The sequence below is a fragment of the Brachyhypopomus gauderio genome, chromosome 20 (genome assembly GCF_052324685.1).
Source record: "Brachyhypopomus gauderio isolate BG-103 chromosome 20, BGAUD_0.2, whole genome shotgun sequence".
Lineage (NCBI taxonomy): Eukaryota > Metazoa > Chordata > Actinopteri > Gymnotiformes > Hypopomidae > Brachyhypopomus > Brachyhypopomus gauderio.
The window spans coordinates 7,770,193-7,789,779 of NC_135230.1; the positions used below are offsets into that span (position 1 = coordinate 7,770,193).

Here is a 19,587-nt window from a genome sequence, read left to right on the forward strand (position 1 = left end):
TTCTGGTTATTTACACCTTTAGCACTGTGAGTCACATCAGGATTATGGGAGAGTGGGGCTGGGTGGAGATTGTGGAGACGGGACTTTTGGAATCCCTTTTGATTTGTGATTGCAGTGAAACTTTTTTTTACAACACTGAAGGGGAAAATATTAAATGGCGCTACAAATGATCCATTAGGCGAAGATAATTTTCTCTAAAATGTGTCTAAACCAACACCTCAACTAACAAATCATATACAAAAATGTATGTGCGAACTTTTGCCACAGGATGGCAGCGTGAACAAATCAATCCATAAGTGTCCGTGAGAATATCTGTATCTATGCAGTTTTCCTGTACTGCCCACCCGATTGGCAGCAGACACTGTTAACTCAACGCTGCTGGAATAATCCGACGTGTGTTCAAGAACTTTGCTGTCAGAGTGGACGAGCCATTTCTGCAGTGTGTTTTGTTCATTACACTACACCCCGTTTATTTTTTTGCGCTTTAATTTCTGCTCACTTTCCAGGTACCCTAGACAGAACCCATATTCCTCCAAAACGACCTCACTGCGCTGACGTTTTCCCGTCTAAATAAAAACGCAGGCACAGACGCGTAGGTTCGTTTCTCCGGGGTGAGGGGAAACTCAACCTGGTTGTACTCTGTTCCACGAAGGAGGAGGTGGTGATTCCGACAAATCCCCTTTTCCTCTGAACGGTTCCTCAACTGCAGCTCGTAATCAAGCCCGGCCCATTGCACTAAACAGCCCAGCGCTGCCTACCGAGCCCACAGCACCGGTCTCCGGGCTTTCTGGTGCGTTTAACCAGAACCTCTTGGGTCTAGGTGGGCTATTGTGGTCCAGACAAAGGACGGGCACCAGTCCTCAAGTTAGGAGATAGCCCTTTTTTTATTATCATCATCTCGCAGCGGTCCAATACTACCGCGGCTCCACCAGACCGAGGACGTCTCACTTTGGGATTATTTTACGCTATTGAGGGGAAATCGATATTCTCGTGTTCGAATAAATCGATTTCGTTTCGGGTTTTTTTTTCGGGAAGGCGGCAATAAGTTTTAACCCTTACAAGTCAGCTGGACATTCGGGTAAGAGCCGCTTTACTGGGCGAAGTGGGAACAGTTGGGTCCATAAACAGCAGCAGTATTACTGGAACGAACCTCCTCGGTACCGTGTTTACCGACCCGCTGCAGCCGCCGTCCTGTCGGGATTATTTGCTCATTTCTCCGTCCAGCATTTCCAAGCCTCCGGTTCAAGATGCAGTTTCGGACAGTTCTGGACGTGAAAGTCGTGGACGTGGAGAAGCGACGGCACCCGTCCAAGCACTACGTGAGTAGGCCTAACGCTACATCCATTTACCTGCCATCATAGTCGGAACCGACGCATGTTGGACCGCACGAGACAGAACCGCGCGTCCCGCCTTGTGTACCGAAAGCCACAGCCGAACGCTAGACGAGAAGTCGGTCCGGTTTCTCTTCACATCTCACCGATAAGCATTTCTTTCGGGTTTCGCGAGGCAGAACCGGGCCGATATTGATGAAGATGAGCCTGTTCGGGAATAGCGGACCATGACGTCATCTAATCAATGTGTGTGTTGCACGTGAATCTGGAGGTAACAGCCTAATGGGTCACGAGCGGACACTGTGTACATGTTTCAACTTTTCTAGCCCGCCTACAGTTTATAGTAATCGAGCTTGTTTTCTGTGCAACACTGTCACAGCCAGCAGCTGTAACACGTGCAGATCAGACATCTCCAGCAGATCCAACATCTCTAACATTGTCAAATGAAATATGGCTGTTGACCACGTGACAGGCTTGTGGTAACAACATTACATGTAACTCCATGTAACCGTTGATCGGTGTTTCTCACGGTGCTTTTTTTGGCTTTTAGAGATCATTTTAGCCTGCCTACTTTTCATGAATGACCACGAAGAAACCATGCCGTGGATCATAAGTGAATATGGCCTTCTAAAATGTGCCTACGAGGCCACAGAGAGGTGTTAGTGATTTGAAAACTGATTTACACGCAGCAGGCTGTGTTACCTGCTGTGCTTATGTCCAGAAGGTAAAACAGAAACACTCGTACACATCTACCGGCCACGAGTCCAGGTTCTGAACTGCTGTTGTGTGTCCAGTCACAGAACCGATTCTTGCCTGTATTTCGGTTATCCTCAAGAAAATGTATTTCTTATAGACACTACCTTTTGACACACTACCTTTTTTACTTACTTGAAAACCAAACTTTTGCCAACGGGGAGGGGTGTGGGGGGGTGGGGGGGTGAATATCAAAACAGATACGATTTAAATACTCATTATGCTGAGCTATTTTCATCATTATGCCAACAGCTTTTCTGGGAAGCAATGATTTGTAGATCAGCAAACCTGCAGAGAGCTGCATGAAATCCACCTAACTGGAAGGCGTCCATAATCCCTTGTACACTGTTGTGGTTTTTGATCACACCTCTATTCGCTGACTTGACATATGGTTTCCCAGCCCTGGAATGAAGATAAATCCAGCGCCGGCTGATCCCAGGTCAGCCGAAAGCCAGGTGTTTTCCCACCAACGCTGCAGCCGCCATGTGTGCACCCCTCCCTCTACGTTCGGGGAGCAGGGGGACTGTGAGTTGAATCTAGAAGGAATTATCCCTCAGCCTCACTGTCTGGAGTCTGGAGACAAATTAAGAAAGTCACAGAGGGAGAGAGAGAAGAAGAAGAAGAAGAAAGTAAACCTCCTGTATTTGTCAAACATCTGCACACGCTCATCCTCTGAGAGGAGAGGTGCTAAAAGTGCAGGATCTGAACACTCACCCCCCTCTCACTCCCAAAGAGGAGATTTAATTGCACCCACTTCCTTACTTGTGTGGCGGGGAGGTGCGTGTGGCCTTAAACACTGTTCCCGGGTCAGTTTTAGGTGCGGCTTTGGCCGATGACGAAGGCACCACTCACACTCGGCGTGACTGTCGCAGGTTGGTCACGATTAGTAAGCTGCACGATGCTAGCCAGACAGGAAAGAGGGAGGGGGGGGGGGGGGATGTTCCTCCCGTCGGTTCTGCTGCTAGACAGGAAGTTGAGAGTGACACGCTTCGGAGCTGGACGGCCACGCCGCGGGCATACGCGCCTGTCGGCTTTGTCCGGTCGAAGCCACAGCTACCGGGGAGCTCTGAAGGGGTTTGGCGTGTTTGTGGCTACACGCACATTTGCTCTTGTCAGTAGCAGAGTATTGTGTTTGTGTCCTGTTGGAGTTTGTGTGTTTAATTGCTAGGTCCAGTGTGTTTGATTGCGGAGGTGAGCAACAAGGCAGATGGCGGATCTTGAAAGCGGTCTAGTCACTGGCCTGGCTCGCCGTTGGGAAGAAGGAGGTGTGTGTGTGTCGGAGGGGGAGAAACGTAGTGTGTGTATGGCACCGTGAAGTGGGCTTGTTGTTTTGGTCATTGTTCTGTGTTCTCAAGGCTCTGCCATTGTCACCATCAGAAACTGTCATTTCCAAGAAGTGTGTGTTCACACAGAAATGTGTGTGTGTGTGTGTGTGTGCTTGAGTGTGTGAGACGGCCATTGTCAGCCCCTCACACTTCCTGAAGCTCTTTGTGGCCGTTCTGCTCTGGTTCTCCTGAAGTTCTCTGGGCACTTCCCAGCTCTCTCCTCTCCCTTTCCGCCTATTAAAATTTTAACACATCAATACCAGCGCCAGCTCTAACAAGCTAGAGTGCTGACCCCATATCAGAAAGACCTCCATACGGGTGGGACGCTCTGTCAGACCATCTCCAGCAGGTCCTCGACCAGCCCTCCTCCTCCACCTCCTCCTTCTTCTGCGGTCTTGTCCGTCATTCGCTTTCCGTTTCCCACATCTTCATCTCTCCTGTAGTGTTTGTCTCTTGTGGCGTTTATAGTGGGCCTTTGTCCATAAAGATGTGGTGCCTTCAGCCCATGAATATGTGCTCTTCCCGAGCCGAGGTCAGACATCCCGGGTCCAGCGTGTGGTGCTGGAACACGCCTAGCTGAGCTGGGCCCTGTCTTTCACCTAGAGGTGGGCAGCAGAGTGTTCTCATTGCCTGTCGACCATTTAATCGTATTGGCTGCTTGTTTTATGGAAAAATAAATACCAACTATGGAGAGATACCAATTATGGAGAGAGTAAACAGCGGTAGTGATGTAACACTGGCAAGATGTACCTCTGAAGGAATTTTATGCAAGTGGTTACTGATATATGCAATTAAAATGGAGATTACTGCAAATTTGCACATATCAACAGAGCCGTTTCCAGTTCGGCTTGAACAGATGAACAGATGAACGGTAGATTGAAATCTCATGAAAGACTCGTGGAACAAGATTAGATGAAGAAACGAAGCCCCACAAGAGCAGCAGCATAGTGAAAATAGAGAAAATCTGATGACTGCTTAATTTTTGCTGTCTGATATCATCTGATATTTTAATCTGTGGTAATTTCATGAGCCTATACGGAGCTGGCTGATGGTGATCATGTCTTTGTTTTTTTTCCTCTGCATAATCACTCAGAAGTCAGGAAATTACATAATTTCCTGGCAAATCTCAGGAATATTGTGATGCGTATTGTGTATCATATTGTCTTCAAGTGTTGTGGTATTAAATTTTGGCCATATTGCACACACACTTGGTTTCATCTTTCGTCTTCATCAGCGTGTTTATATGGACGTGATCCTGAATCGGAACGCACACTCAGAGCTTTGGTTCTGGGTTTGTGTTTCATGCCTTCGCCCAGCGTGATGCTCAGAGGGCTAAATGTAGTTTAGAGCCATAAAATGTGAGCGTAAGGTCCATGTGCAGTGAGAGGATTTCTCAAACCCAAAAGCTTCACTGTGATTTGGCACGATGAGTCACTGTTTGAAGGCCCCAATGAACTTTTCCTCAAAGGAATGTTTCTGGGAAGGCCAGGTTGACCCTTGTTAAGTTACATGACCCAGCGGAGATGGATAATGTCTGTATGGTCAGCAAATGATGGTGTGCCTGTAGTGGGAAAAGCCGACCTATGCTACAAGGTCACACTATGTACCGCTTGTTTATTTTCACTAAATTCGTCTTTGAAATATTGATATCGCACAAATGAGCCTATTAGAGTATTGTCAGCTGTGGCTTTATTGCCTGTGAGTGTCCTGGTCAAGAAATTTCCAGAATTCACAGAAATTCCCAAACAATCTTTTGTGGATGAATTCACAGCACTCGCATGAATCAATATGCACAAAGTTTAGCCACTTGATTTAATATTCTCTATGATTTACGATGTGCAATATGCAGCAGCATAATATCAATACAGCGTTTTGTCCGTGTTGTGCAGCCCCTGTTTATTAGTTTATGGAGTTCTGACCTGAGGTCAGTCAGGCTGTCAATGTTATGTGAGGTTTAACACTGCAGGATCGGGAACTGGTCCTGGGTCAGGTGAAGCAGGTCAGTGCGCGTGTTGAATTGGAGTTAAATGTAAAGACTGAGAAGGGTGAGTGAGGTAAGGCACCCCGCTGAATCGACACTTTTCCACCTCCGCTTCTCCAGGAAATACTGTGTGCTCCAGCTCCACTTCCTCTGCCAGGAGTGTGTGTGTGTGTGTGTGTGTGTGTGTGTGTGTGTGTGTGTGTGTGTGTGTGGCTAACAAGGGAGGTGAAGGGTGCAATCAAAGGTCATTCACAGGGTGGAAATAACCACAATGAGGGGAGGAGGATTTGGGTCACAGAGTTTGTGCAAACCTTAGACGAGGACCCACCTGGCCACAACAGTGCTGCACAACTTTAACACGCTGTTACGTAATAGTCATGTCAGCACTGCAGTTCACCACCTTCCTTCCCTCCCTAACGTGCCTGATGTGAATCCCCTTCATCTCATTCAGCTCCCTCGTGTAGCCATTGCCAAACTAATGATTAGCAAGATAATGACTTCCTGCAGGAAGTCCCCCCTTCCCAGGATGCCATTAGTAACAGGCCTGGCGGTAGAGGCGGGAGCTAGCGGGAGCTAGCGGGAGCGACACGCGTCTTACGGCTCGCCGCGGCCCCCTCGGTGCAGGTGAGCGTCTGGGCTCCTCGCCGCCTCCCGTCACCTGCGGTATCGCTAGTCAGCGCTGAACGCTTGGGCGTTGGACACACTCCGGTAACGGTCCCTGCGGGAGGGCGGGTTCCTCGGAGCGTGGTGGGCGACCACTAGAGGATCTGAGGATTCTTCGCTCACACATCGAGCTGGTCGGTTGTATCAGGAGTCGGGTTGTTGGAAAGGAGGAAAAAAAAGGAAACTGCTGAATCCATCAAACGCTCGCCCGTGCTGCTCTATAGGTCTAAACATAATGGTTCTCTGTGAAGAAGATGGAAAAAAAAAAAGTTCAGCGCTGCCCTGCTGATTTCATCCCCATGTGTGTAACACTCATCCTCACATCACAGGGCTTCTCGTTTTTTCCCAGCGTTTCGTCGATGGTCGAGGTTTTTGTGGGCAGGGAAAACACTATGGCCCGGGACATGAATGCTAGCTGGGCTTTTATGCGCATCTTTAAATAGGCGTCCTTTAGGCGGGGCTCCGGAGCTTTCCGTGGCGAGGCCTTCCATCTTCGTGCCCCGCCGGGTCTTCTGAAGCTCTCCTCCACTCTTCTTCCTGACGTGGGCCTGGAGGGAGGAGGACGGCTCTCGCCTCTAGTGAGTTTTCCCTTCTCCACTTTTTCTCTAGTGACTTTCCCCTTGTCCACTTTTTCTCTAGTGACTTTCCCCTTGTCCACTTTTTCTCTAGTGACTTTCCCCTTGTCCACTTTTTCTCTAGTGAGTTTTCCCTTGTCCACTTTTTCTCTAGTGAGTTTTCCCTTCTCCACTTTTTCTCTAGTGACTTTCCCCTTCTCCACTTTTTCTCTAGTGAGTTTTCCCTTGTCCACTTTTTCTCTAGTGAGTTTTCCCTTCTCTGCTCTTTCTCGGAATGAGAAAAGATGTGCGTTGTTTCACGTATCATGTTTACCTCTGAATTGACGTCCGAATGCTCGAAGACAAAGATGTGGTGGCTTTTGAGGGGCGATGGAGCGGTTTCCCGTGCCTGACCTTGCTTGCAGAATGGTCAGAAGTAGCTGTTGTTGGTGAAGTTTTGTTTCGTTTTCAGATAATGCAACCTAGTCGGAATCTGTTACTGTTTTGTCAGAGTAGAAGATGCACGGGAGATGTTATTGTAAGGTGCTCTGGACAGACGTACAGTAGACCGGCTTCTCTTCATGTGACACTGGCGCATAATTAACATTTCTTTGCCCCTTATTTCTTTCTGGCATGTCCCAGAAGTGCCTGACATGAATAAGGTGTTTGTCTCCTGCGTCTGCTCCTAATTGGAAACAAGATATGAATGAGGTCTTGTTTGAACCGGGAACACTGAGAGTAAGCATGTGCAATCTCAAGTACTTTCTCCTTTTGCTCTGTTTCGTTGAGGTTTTTTACACCACCTCCCCCACCTAAGAAAAGTGCTGTTATGCTTTCCGTCCGATGAGGGCCTTTTTTATTGTTGTGAGCGCTTACTAAAATCCTTAAATTGATTATTAGAATGCATTAGAGCAGAATTAATGTTTGAAAACCAGATTATAGCAGTGTGCCTTCACATTGTATGTAAATAAAATTAATCTTAATAAGTTAATAGCTTTTAGACAATTACACAGTTGTTCTAAAATATCCTCGACAGTAGATCGTTCAGAAAATACATTTCTGTGTTTGTTAAACTTCTTGTATAAAATCATCACTCTCCAAATGATGTTCCCCCAATGTTGGTCTAGAAGTAGGTAGAATCTTAGGCCTTGGTGACTCACAAACACTGTACTAAACTCACTCTAACAAACACTCTTCATCAGAGCTGTTCTAAATGAGAGTTCCTCTTCAGGCTGTTCCCAACGCATCATGTCAGAGGGTCATAGCTAACTGGTTCCTATAGATGTCTGCTTGTAGTATTCAGAGGTCCGCTTTATTGCTGTGCTTGTAACGATCACGGTCAGGTTTACATAAAGCACAGTAGCACAAAAATCTACAAATGAAAGATTAGGTATTATCTTATTTAAGATGATCTGAATGCTAATGCTTCTGGGAAATAGTGTTGGCCAAGACTCTGTTGTGTCATGTTGTAGTTCTTTTTAATTTGTAGCATGAAGACATGAAATTCTAGTTTTCAAAGATGAAATATCTTTGCACATCATTGACAAATAACCTTTTCTCATGGCTTTTCTTGAAGCTAAAAGTTTAAATACCCACAGATGGCAAGACTCCTTGTCCATTTAAAACCAGGGAAACAGTGTCAGAATCGGGATGCATGTTCCTCTACAGGGAGACGCCTATCCTTGCTTCTCATTTTTAATTGCCTGCAATTATAAAGACATGTGGAAGGAGGTGGGGAGACTGAAATTAGCTCGTGGTGATTTCAGCATGTAATTACATGTGTTTTTTTTTTTAGGTTAGTTGCATTATCAGGTTGTTTGTCGCTAATTTAAGGCATTGTTTTGTGTGTTAGTGTGTGTGTGAGATATATATATATATATATATATATATATATATATATATATATATATATATATATATAAGAGAGAAAGAGGACCTCTTTGACTGCATTCCCCTTACTGAGTTGAATCGTTTCACCATCCTGGTAACGTGAACCGCACTGTTCGGGGCTCCATCAGTGTGGTTCCGCCCAGCGGAATATGCGTCCGGAGACTCAACATAAGGTCCATCTCAGAACCGGTATTCTTGTGTGAGTGTGTGAGAGAGGGGGAGTGTGAACGTTCTACAAGTATGCGTCTCAGTGACAGGGACGCTGGTTTTTATCGAGTCTCCGGTTGGAGGCTTTGACACATCTCTTACCACAACTAGAGAAGGGTTGTTGCATGAAGTCTGGGTAAAAGATGAGCAGGAGGAACTTAAAGCTGTTTACGTTTATTTTTATGCCCACTTCTTAAAAAAAAAAAACATTTTAAAAAATCATACTTTTTAGATGATTCATTTTCAGGCTGATTTATGAACAACCATGTATCCAAAAACGTAGCAGTACTAACTCCACTGTAAGCAAGCAGATGTAAACAGATGTATACAGTCTATGGCTTTACGTCTCACCCCAGCACCCTTTAACCCTGAAGTGCTTTTGCTGGATCGAGTATGTCAGGTGAAGGCTGGACCTGAACTCCGCCTGGCAACAGACGTCCACAACCTCGGATTGGGCTCCTTTAATTTGCCGCTTGCAAATGTGGGATTATCATTGGCCCCTCCCACCTTCAGAACTCCGGTTATGGATGCGGCCGCCATGATGGCCACGATGACTGCTGTGTTTTGGAAGGCTGCAAATGGCGCACGCAGCCCAGTGTCTTTCACCATGGTCTACACCGCGCAACACACCGCGTGTCTCAGGCCGGCGTCCAGAACCCTCCGGCCACGCCGTTCTATTTCTGCACCGTGGGGTAGTTGGGTTGTGGCTGATATTTTCAGAGTTTAAGCGATTTTGTTCCCACCCCGTGGTTGCCATGAGGATGGCCTCGACGGGCCAATGAGGGGGGAGAGGTTCGGCAAGTCTCGTCTTTTGCCCGCCCACAGGATGAGGTGGCTCTGTGCTATGGAATTACGCGTTGGAGTAGGGCAGGGATGGGTAGCTTCCCTGAATGCCTCTCGGGTCAAGGAGCCTTATATAAAGTATGTGGTCACACACACACACACACACACACACACACACACACACACACACCAACTGCTATGCCCTCAACTGGCTTGCAGTGTGTGATAAGCAGGTATCCGTTTGGATGGCTGCACAGGCCTGCGGTGCTGAGCTATGAGCGCTATGTGGGATTAGCACCAGTGTGCTGAAGGCCTTTCCCCACTATCAGATTTACAGAGGGGTCCTCTGGCTCAGCAAATACACACACACACACACACACACACAGACTGCAGCTATTTACAGCCTCACAGATACAGAGTCTCACTCACCCCACCCCCCTCCCTGTTTCAGTGTTCTGGGTGGTTTAAGGCTGTACTGCCACAGCCAGTGTGCATTTCCTTCAGTTCCCACCACCACGTCTCCCGAGTCTAGCGCCCCAAACGCAGGGCCACGTGAAGGGCCACGTGCATGCCCTCCAAGAACAAGCCCTGCACACACCCTCTGCCACATGAAAATTATCATTGTTTTTTTTTTTTTTTTTTTTTTTTTTTTTTACGAAGCCATTGGAGAAGCCAGTCCAGGTATTTCAAACATATCGGAGTGTTCTGTAGCAGTGATCATCAGGGTGGTCCGAAACGTGCGATTTCGGACCTGCGGCCCGCACGTTTCTCCCTCCGTGCCATCTGAACGATCATGGTAGCCCCTCACGACACACACGACCACACCACACGTGCCCTCTGCCATAGTCACACGTGCACTACGGTTCGTTCCCGCATCAGCTTTTTGTCTCCCAGCGCCTATTGCATCACGCCAGCCAGCACCCAGGGGAGCTCCTGTACATGCCCAGACAGTTTGCCAAAACAGTGTGTGGCTCCTCGGATCCAGGATAAACTTGGACACAGCTCGTGTTTTGAAATATGGAGGTGAAGAGATTGTCACCAGTGGCAGGGAGACGTGCGGTGTGTAGTTAGTTGTAGGCTTGTGGTGTCGCGTGTTAATGTCGCTTGATGTTTATTCAAGAGATTTATTGTCATGTGCCCAGCAGAAACAGGCAGTTACACTGTGCAATGAAATTCTTACTTTGGTGTTCCTCCATTCACCATTAAAAAATTAAAATATTTAACAATACAATAGTAAGAAATAATACAAGAGTAAATAAGTATCAGATATGCATTGCGTCGTATCGTATGAAAATGTACCTGCCAACCGGACGGTTTGAATTTATAAAGCTAACAACTGTCTCACATTGTGGCGGCATGTTAACTGCTGATTGGAGGTCAGGTTTTACAGTTTGAGATAATTACCGAAGCTAATGGAAAACTGACCTGGGACTTGCAATTGAGGTTTTATTACTTTCGTCAGAGGAAACCTGTACGAGTTGCTTGTTTGGCTCAGCTTTCTACTCATTACTGGAAGGAGTGTAGCGGACCGCTCCGGCGCATTTAAGTGAAATATGAGTCGGCGCGTGCCAACGCGGGCTACTCCGCATGTGGGCACCGCGCAGCCAATCGTCAGCGCGAGCCTCGGGTTGAACTGGGCGACCGGCTCGTTTGTCAACGCCGCTACGATGTACACGCGTTTGTTAACGCCACTATGATGTACACGCGTTTGTTAACGCCACTATGGTGTACACGCGTTTGTTAACGCCACTATGATGTACACGCGTTTGTTAACGCCGCTATGATGTACACGCGTTTGTCAACGCCGCTACGATGTACACGCGTTTGTTAACGCCACTATGATGTACACGCGTTTGTTAACGCCACTATGGTGTACACGCGTTTGTTAACGCCACTATGGTGTACACGCGTTTGTTAACGTTACTACGGTCCACACGCGTACACGCGTTTGTTAACGCCGCTACGGTCCACACGCGTTTGTTGACGTCGCTACGGTCCACACGCGTTTGTTGACGCCTCTACGGTCCACACGCGTTTGTTGACGCCTCTACGGTCCACACGCGTTTGTTGACGCCTCTACGGTCCACACGCGTTTGTTGACGCCTCTACGGTCCACACGCGTTTGTTGACGTCGCTATGGTCCACGCGTTTGTTAACGCCACTGTTTTTGCTACGGTTATTAGATTTGCGGTAAAGGCCTGCTGTAAACATTAAGACCCGAGGCGAGGATAAGTGAGGCGAGTGTGAAGAAAACATGTCGCGCCAATAGGGAAAAGACAAATTCGTGAGCACGGCCGTTTGTGGTACTTGGCCAATTTACGTGCTTTGTCCGGTGAACAAATGTAGGTCACGCCTTACAGAATGTTAACCAGGAACTTCATCGTGTGAACCGCGGCCTGACAATTATTTAGACTTGTAACACTTGTACACAAATATATATCATTTTGTACAGTGTGTGTGTGTATATATATATATATATATATATATATATATATATATACACACACACACACACACACTGTACATACTGATATATTTGTGTACAAGTGTTACAAGTCCAAGTATATTTTTAAAATGTGTATGTGTGTATATATATATATATATATACATACATACATACACGGTCATACGTTTATCTTTATTTAAGAAGAGATATAAAATAGGATGAACAACAATGTTCAAAATACCACCTGTATTTTCGTATTCTAATTTACCGCCACTGCCAAACACTTTTTAAATAACAGCGAGCTGCCTCGCAATTATAAGATCAAAAGGAACCGCCCCATCTCTTTGTATAGTAGCTCAATTGCGTGCTGAGTGAAGTGGGGGTGTATAGGCACTGCTTAATTAAACCCTCCAGAGAGGAACGTCTAGCTGTCTGTACGCCTCTGTTTTACCATGCAACCTCAGTCCCGCTTTACAGTCGACAGTGGATGATGTCATGGTGTCTTGTTGACTTGCAGTGCTCTGTGGACTTTAAGGCCCGCTCTCTCTGGAAGAACAATGCGGCGTTCATTGGCGCCGGGCCCGTCCCCACCCCGCGGGCACCCCGGCTGACCACCAGAATGTACTTCCGAGTGTAATGGGATTTTGTTTTAATCTCACAGCAGGAGACGGAATGTCCACCGATTGACAACGAAACGTGGCGCGTGGAATCGTGGAGACGATTTATCGGCGCCTCCACCTTTCCCTTTGGTTAGATTGACTGAATTGAAAACAACCACGGAAAGAGAAGTGTGTGTGTGTGTGTGTGTGTGTGTGTGTGTGTGTGTGTGTGTGTGTGTGACATTGAGAATGCTGTATAAAAACGGGACGTGCGGGACGAGACTTGATGCTTTTAAACATTTGTGGGGACAGTCGTTTCCCCAGCGCGGTCCTGATTGGTTGGGCGGTGCAGTGATTACGCGTTAACAAACGCGTGTGGACCGTAGTGGCGTTAACAATTACGGAGCTGACGTGGTTGTCTGTGTCCTTTCCGCAGGTGTACCTCATCAACGTCACCTACTCCGACTCCACATCCCACATCATCTACAGGAGATACAGCAAATTCTTTGACCTTCAGGTAAAAAAGCACATGAATATGCAGTTCCTTACACTTTAGTTCATCTCTCTCTCTAACCTTACACCCCCCCCTCCCTTCACCCACACATGTGCTCTCTCTGTGTGCTGCACCATATAAACACCCCAAAACTCTTCCTCTTGCTCACACGTCTGAGGTGCCTCTAGGGACGGCGGGTCCACAAAGCCCAAACAAAGTTAATGTGCTCTCTTGCCCCCTGTGCCAGATGTGAATGAATAATTATTTAATTTGGACGTTTGTACACACACACACACACACACACACACACACACATATATATATATATATAATATGCACTCACATATGTGTGTACATAAGCATATTTCTATTGTCAGCTGTTTTAAATGTGATATTTATCATTTTAAAAAGCACTATAATTCTGTCTACATCATCTGTTTCTCACTGTCTTGCACACTCTGTGTCTCTTTCTCCACCTCTTGCTGAGGCTGTGATTGACAGGTTATTTAATACTGTAGCTACGAAAGGCTGCGAATTTAATACCGTTTAATGTAGCATGCATTACTGACCAGAGTGATGGGGTTGCAGATTGACTTTTATGAATAGGGTTTTCATGACACACGCTTCCGCCCTTTGCGACCTTTGCTGTTTCGTTTAAGAGGTTTGCGATCTCTTTGTGTGGTCGTACGTTTGCTGTGGAAACCAATCCAAAGAGAAGCGCATTCATCCTGCCCTGCTGGACCTGAGGGGAAGGGTGTGTATGTGTGTGTGTAGACACACGGACGCCTGTATTAAATATTATTCAGCAATATATTTTGTTTCAAGAGTTTGTTTCCTTTACATATTCTTTCTGCGCGCTTGCGTATGTGCGAATGTACAGCAACATTGATGCGTCACACCACCTCACGTGGACCACTGTCAGAGCAACGTGGCGTCTCTCTGCTCATCTCTGCTGATCGTCCTTTTCAGGACTCATGGGCCTCTATCAAAAGCCCCCACTGTGTTGAAGAGGAAGCCCAGTCATCCACGTTCCAGTCAGGGCACCGGAGCCTCTCTCAAAGCCCCCATTGATACACTAAAGAGATGCCTTGAGCAAGCTGAACCCCCCTCCAAAACCCCCCACCCACTAAACGTCCTCGATCCTGCCGTCCTTGTGACGACTACGGGAAAGCTGCAATAACAAACAAGCCGACCCGAGACGGAGGACAAAAGTGAGACGAACCGATGGCTGCCGTCAGTCAGCACCCCGCCGGCTCTGGGGTTGGGGGGCGGGTGGGGTGTTTTCAGGCACGCTCCTCTACAAGACGGCCAATCTCTGCCCACTTTTCTGACATGAACCTAAATCCGATTGGGTTGGCAGTGGACTCGTGAATTCATTGGACAGCTGAGGCCTGAGAAGGTCTTATTACGGTCATTAACGCCATCGCCATTTACTGGGGCGTGAACCAACTCGTTACTCCCAGTTCTGGGGTTGAGTCGTTGGAGCAGCATCGCTGGAGCTGTTGGAGATGTAGCAGGAGACTTTCCAGACCTTCTGCAGTAATGCAGTATCTTATTTTAACCCATTTTAACAGCTGTCCCTGTCAAACTAGCCTGAAAATGATGAGAGAAGCCATATAGTTACTCCTCTACAATCCATCAATATTGGCTTGATGTTACCACTATACACTGTCATTAAGGCATAAAAAAATTGTCTATCTATCCATCTGTCTATCTATCTATATACACTATATCAGGGTTGCCAACTCTCACGCATTGAGCGTGAGACACACGCATTTGACCGTTTTCACACGCTCTCACGCCACACTTCCGATATCTCACGCCGAAAAAAAATATCCAGTTTATTTTTTAATTTTTATTATTTTTATCCAGTTTATTTTTTAACCTGGAGCCACCGGCTCACTCCAAGCGAACGTCAAAAGTTGGCAACCCTGCTATATTGCCAAAAGTATTCACTCACCCATACAAATGATCAGTATCAGGTGTTCCAATCACTTCCATGGCCACAGGTGTATAAAATTAAGCACCTAGAGGGTCACTCTCAGGAGCTCAGTAAATTCCAGCGTGGAACTGTGATAGGATGCCACCTGTGCAACAAATCCAGTCGTGAAATTTCCTCACTCCTAAATATTCCACAGTCAACTGTCAGCTGTATTATAAGAAAATGGAAGTGTTTGGGAACGACAGCAACTCAGCCATGAAGTGGTAGGACACGTAAACTGACGGAGCAGGGTCAGCAGATGCTCAAGCGCATAGTGCGAAGAGGTCACCAACTTTCTGCAGTCAATCACTACAGACATCCAAACTTCATGTGGCCTTCAGATTAGCTCAAGAACAGTGTGCAGAGAGCTTCATGGAATGGGTTTCCATGGTCGAGCAGCTGCATCCAAGCCATACATCACCAAAGCGTCAGGTGCAGTGGTGTAAAGCACACCGCCACTGGACTGGAGTGACGAATCGCGCTTCGCCATCTGGCAATCTGACGGATGAGTCTCGGTTTGGCGGTTGCCAGGAGAACGGTACTTGTCTGACTGCATTGTGCCAAATGCACAAAGCAAGGTCCATAAATACATGGATGGCAGAGTCCGGTGTGGATGAACTTGACTGGCCTGTACAGAGTTTTGACGTCAACCCGATAGAACCTTGATGAATTAGAGCAGAGACTGAGAGCCAGGCCTTCTTGTCCAACATCAGTATGTGACCTCACATGCGCTTCTGGAAGAATGGTCAAAAATCCCCATAAACACACTCCTAAACCTTGTGGACAGCCTTCCCAGAAGAGTCAAAGCTGTTCTAGCTACAAAGGGTGGACCAACGTCATATTGAACCCTATGGGTTAGGAATGGGATTTTATTATTATTATTATTATTATTATTATTATTATTATTATTATTATTATTATTAAGCTCATATGTGAGTCAAGGAAGGTGAGTGAATACTTACACACACACACACACACACACACACATATATATATATATATATATATATATATATATATATATATATATATATATATATATATATATATATGCACTATATTGCCAAAGTCAAATTTATTTATATAGCGCTTTTTACAACACATATTGTCACAAAGCAGCTTTACAATTGTATGGGTCCAGATCCCTAATGAACAAGCCAGAGGTGGCAGTGGCAAGGAAAACTCCCTAGGTGGGGATTATGAAGAAACCTCGGGAGGACCAAGAACCCATCCTCCATACACACACACACACACACACACATTTTGCTCTTCAAACACAACAGCCATCACAGTTTTTGATCTTGGCTGCAACCAAGGAACACCCCAGAAGTGTAGAATGTCGCAGAAAAGTTACATGTTGCTCACAAATAGCAGTTGGCATTGACAACAGTCCAAATCCAAATTGGATTATTATCTGTAATCCCTCGTGGTTTGCAGAAAGCACAGAACAGAATATTTCACCTCCGTGAAAGTCCAGGGGCCCACGTCTGTTCCCAGCTTCCCTGCTGCCTTCCTCTGTTAAGATTATTTTTATTGAAATGATTATGCTGCATTTTTACTGTTCACACACTTAACCCAAAGTTCATAACACGATGCACCAAAGTCTATTTAGAATTGTATTTCATTGGCCTTGTATCTGTACTTAGCTCAGTGGGGAATAAAATTGAATTTGATGTAATCTAATCCGATTTATTATCTGTCAGCTGGTTGTGTATTCATTTTGCATTTAATTTCAGTCATATTGAGCTCCATAAACAGGAAGTATCATTACTGGCTTGTGTACATGGCTTGTATTGCAAATGTAGGATAGCAAAGCCACAACACAGCACTTTGTGAAAAGGTACTAGATAGCATTTGGAGAAGCACGCTGCCTTTTAGCCGTGCTCCAGGCCTCCTGTGCTGAGACTCGCCTGACAGCTGGTCCAACATGATTGGACCACTCCCTCACGGTCCCTGCTCTGTGTAAAAACAACAAACGTTATTTTTGAGCCGTCGAGCAGAGACGATGTCGACTGGCAGGGTTATGGATGCCACATGCACATGGGCTCCACCTCCTTGAAGACCCGTGAGGGTTAGGGTTCGGGGGCGAGTGTCTGAGGATCCTCCGTTGGGCCACAGCAGTTCAGCAGGGCTGGGTCTGGACACTGGATCCTCACCGTAGTACAGCCTGTGTGCCTGAAGAAGCTCTCCAAGGTTCTTGGTAGCCCACACAGATCTGGAGAAGGAGCGGAGATAAGGCGGGGGCGGTGGGTTCCTCGAGCCTTTCACCTTCTAAACTCCTTCCAGGCCCCAGCTGCATGACTCAGCAGGTGAAAATGGAGTAGTAGAAACCTCGTTTCCACTGTAGGGGTGAACCACGGACTGTTGAATCGGTGTTGATCTCTTCCAGAATACCCACGAGCTGTGAACTGTTTTCGACAAACAGCTCAAGTCTGGAACAATCACTAGCACCAAAATGCTGATTATTATTATTTTTTTGTGCCAAATGTCTTTACGCAAACCTCAAACGTTTCTCCAGTCCCTAATGAGCAAGTGTTGGTAGCAATAATCATCGTAGGCATCTTTAATCATCTTTAATTGTCTTTAATTGTCGGAATTTCACTGTTGGAGCGACCATCCCCTTCTGGGATGTCATTCGGTACGACGAGTGCTCGCTGCCTCTTGGCGTACGGCAGGCATAACCCATCTGTGACCCAAAATACGGCAGCGTTATCACTGCTTCTTTTACTGCATTACTGTGCTGAGCTTTTCAGGCCATGCTCGGTGGTATAAGAAGCACTGGTTTATAAGATCCGCATGCCGCAACCCAGCCATAAGAGCTTTGGGTCTGACCAGCTATCCTGCTACTGTTCTTATTTGGGCTATAATCCTGCTGACTCATGGGCCCTGGTGTGTGGTTCTTGAGTGTTTTGCAGCCTTGACCGTCTTCCGCAAGGTCTTAGGTTCGGGCCCAGCTTGTGTTCTGCTGATATCCCGACCTTCAGCCGTTGTATTTTAACTCATTTTTGTGGCTTCCTGAGTGACCTGCTCTATGTATTTTCTGTTGTTGTTCTTCAAGTGTCAGTCCAGCTGATAGAAGATATCTGGTCGCTGAGTTTGTACTTGACATTTTTGTGGCGGGCTGACTGAGCTTTTAGGGGAATTTTAAAACCGCTCGGATCAGCGGTATGCCATGTTCAGGCTGAGGAGTGATGGAGAAGGTGGCTGTGTGTGTGCGTGTACGTGTGCGTGTACGTGTGTGTGTGTGTGTGTGTGTGTGTGTGTGTGTGTGTGTGTGTGTGTGTGTGTGTGTGTGTGTGTGTGGGGAGGGGGGATCTTGTCAACACTGGATTTATGATGTGTCTCTTTCAATTTGAAGTCTTGTATGAGAATAATAAGTAGGACTGTTACTTGATTAATCATTTACAATACCTACTTAGAGGCTTTATAATTTGTATCGTAGGTTTTGACTTCATTGACATAAGCATTGATTCCTATTCATGCACTGCTTGGGGCAGATAAAGGTGGCGTTATGTATGGCTACGAGAAAACATAATTTTGGATTCTCGTGTTAAGTCTGTGGAATCTCTGATTTTGCAGGATATTTCGACATGCTTGTGGTGTGCGGTGTGGAGGCCTGATTCATGACTCGAGTCTCCTTCACGTCTCCCTTTAGTATTTCACTTCATCTTTACAGGATATTCATACATTAACTTTCATATATTCGCAGGATATTCACACATGTATGTATGTATGTATGTATATATACAGTATGTGTATGTATGTTTATCTAGAGATTCATAATCTCTAGATTTCTATCCACACTAACATTTGCAACGTCAACACCACATTACTGAAAGTGGCGTGCTTCTTCACACGCTCGTCCTCAAAACCATCTGCCGATCCTCCAAATATCTCGGGCACATTCGTCTGTCCTGTAGCCAGATGTCTGGAGGTGAAACACCCACAGCGAGTGAGATTTTTTCAGCGCCTACTTCCACGATGCCCATAACGGGCGTCCAGACCCTGTGGCGTTGCGACTGCGCCGCGCCTTCGCCAATGGCCTCTGGGTGCCAATGGCCTCTGGGTGCCAATGGCCTCTGGGTGCCAATGGCCTCTGGGTGCCAATGGCCTCTGGGTGCCAATGGCCCAGCTGCCCCAGAACGAAGCTGCCCCAGCAGGGGGGTGGTTGGCCGTCCTCCCGGACCAGGGTGCGGAGGATAAAGGCCCATTTCACCAGCCGTGCAGGGGCGAGCCATGCTTCGGAGAGCACCTACGCTCCAGAAACAGACATTGCAGTTGTGCCCACCGAGACAATAGGGGCTTTTAAGTCTTTTGCCGCTGATCTGAGGCCAGTTGAGGTTGTTTTGGGATAATGGTGGAGGACCGGGTTTTGGTAGGAGAAGCTGGTTGGAGGTCAGCAAGAAAAGGTGTCTGGCACGTACTCTGAAAGAGGGGGACGGAAAGAGCGGGAAGGGCAGAGAGAGACTAAATTTAGGTGCCCAGTGTGGGCAATAGAATGGATGTTTTCCATGGTGGACTGTTTTTCTTTCTTTGCTCCCGAGTGGTTTTGGGGAGAATGTAATTAATTGAGGTTTACAC

The 19,587-nt window shown here is 46.7% G+C and overlaps 1 protein-coding gene across 6 annotated transcripts in view; it reads left to right on the forward strand.

The window, feature by feature from the left end:
• Positions 1-598: 598 nt before the first annotated feature.
• Positions 599-19,587, forward strand: part of sh3pxd2aa (SH3 and PX domains 2Aa) — an 82,787-nt gene continuing 63,798 nt past the window's right edge. For 3 of the 6 annotated variants that reach the window (XM_076982903.1, XM_076982908.1, XM_076982905.1), the window contains exons 1-2: positions 602-1,319; positions 12,969-13,049. In XM_076982903.1, coding sequence (XP_076839018.1) covers positions 1,248-1,319; positions 12,969-13,049 — 153 coding nt within the window. In that variant the 5' untranslated portion in view covers positions 602-1,247. Of the gene's footprint in view, positions 1,320-12,968; positions 13,050-19,587 lie in introns of all 6 variants that reach the window. The other 3 variants (XM_076982907.1, XM_076982904.1, XM_076982906.1) reach the window with 3 other exon arrangements.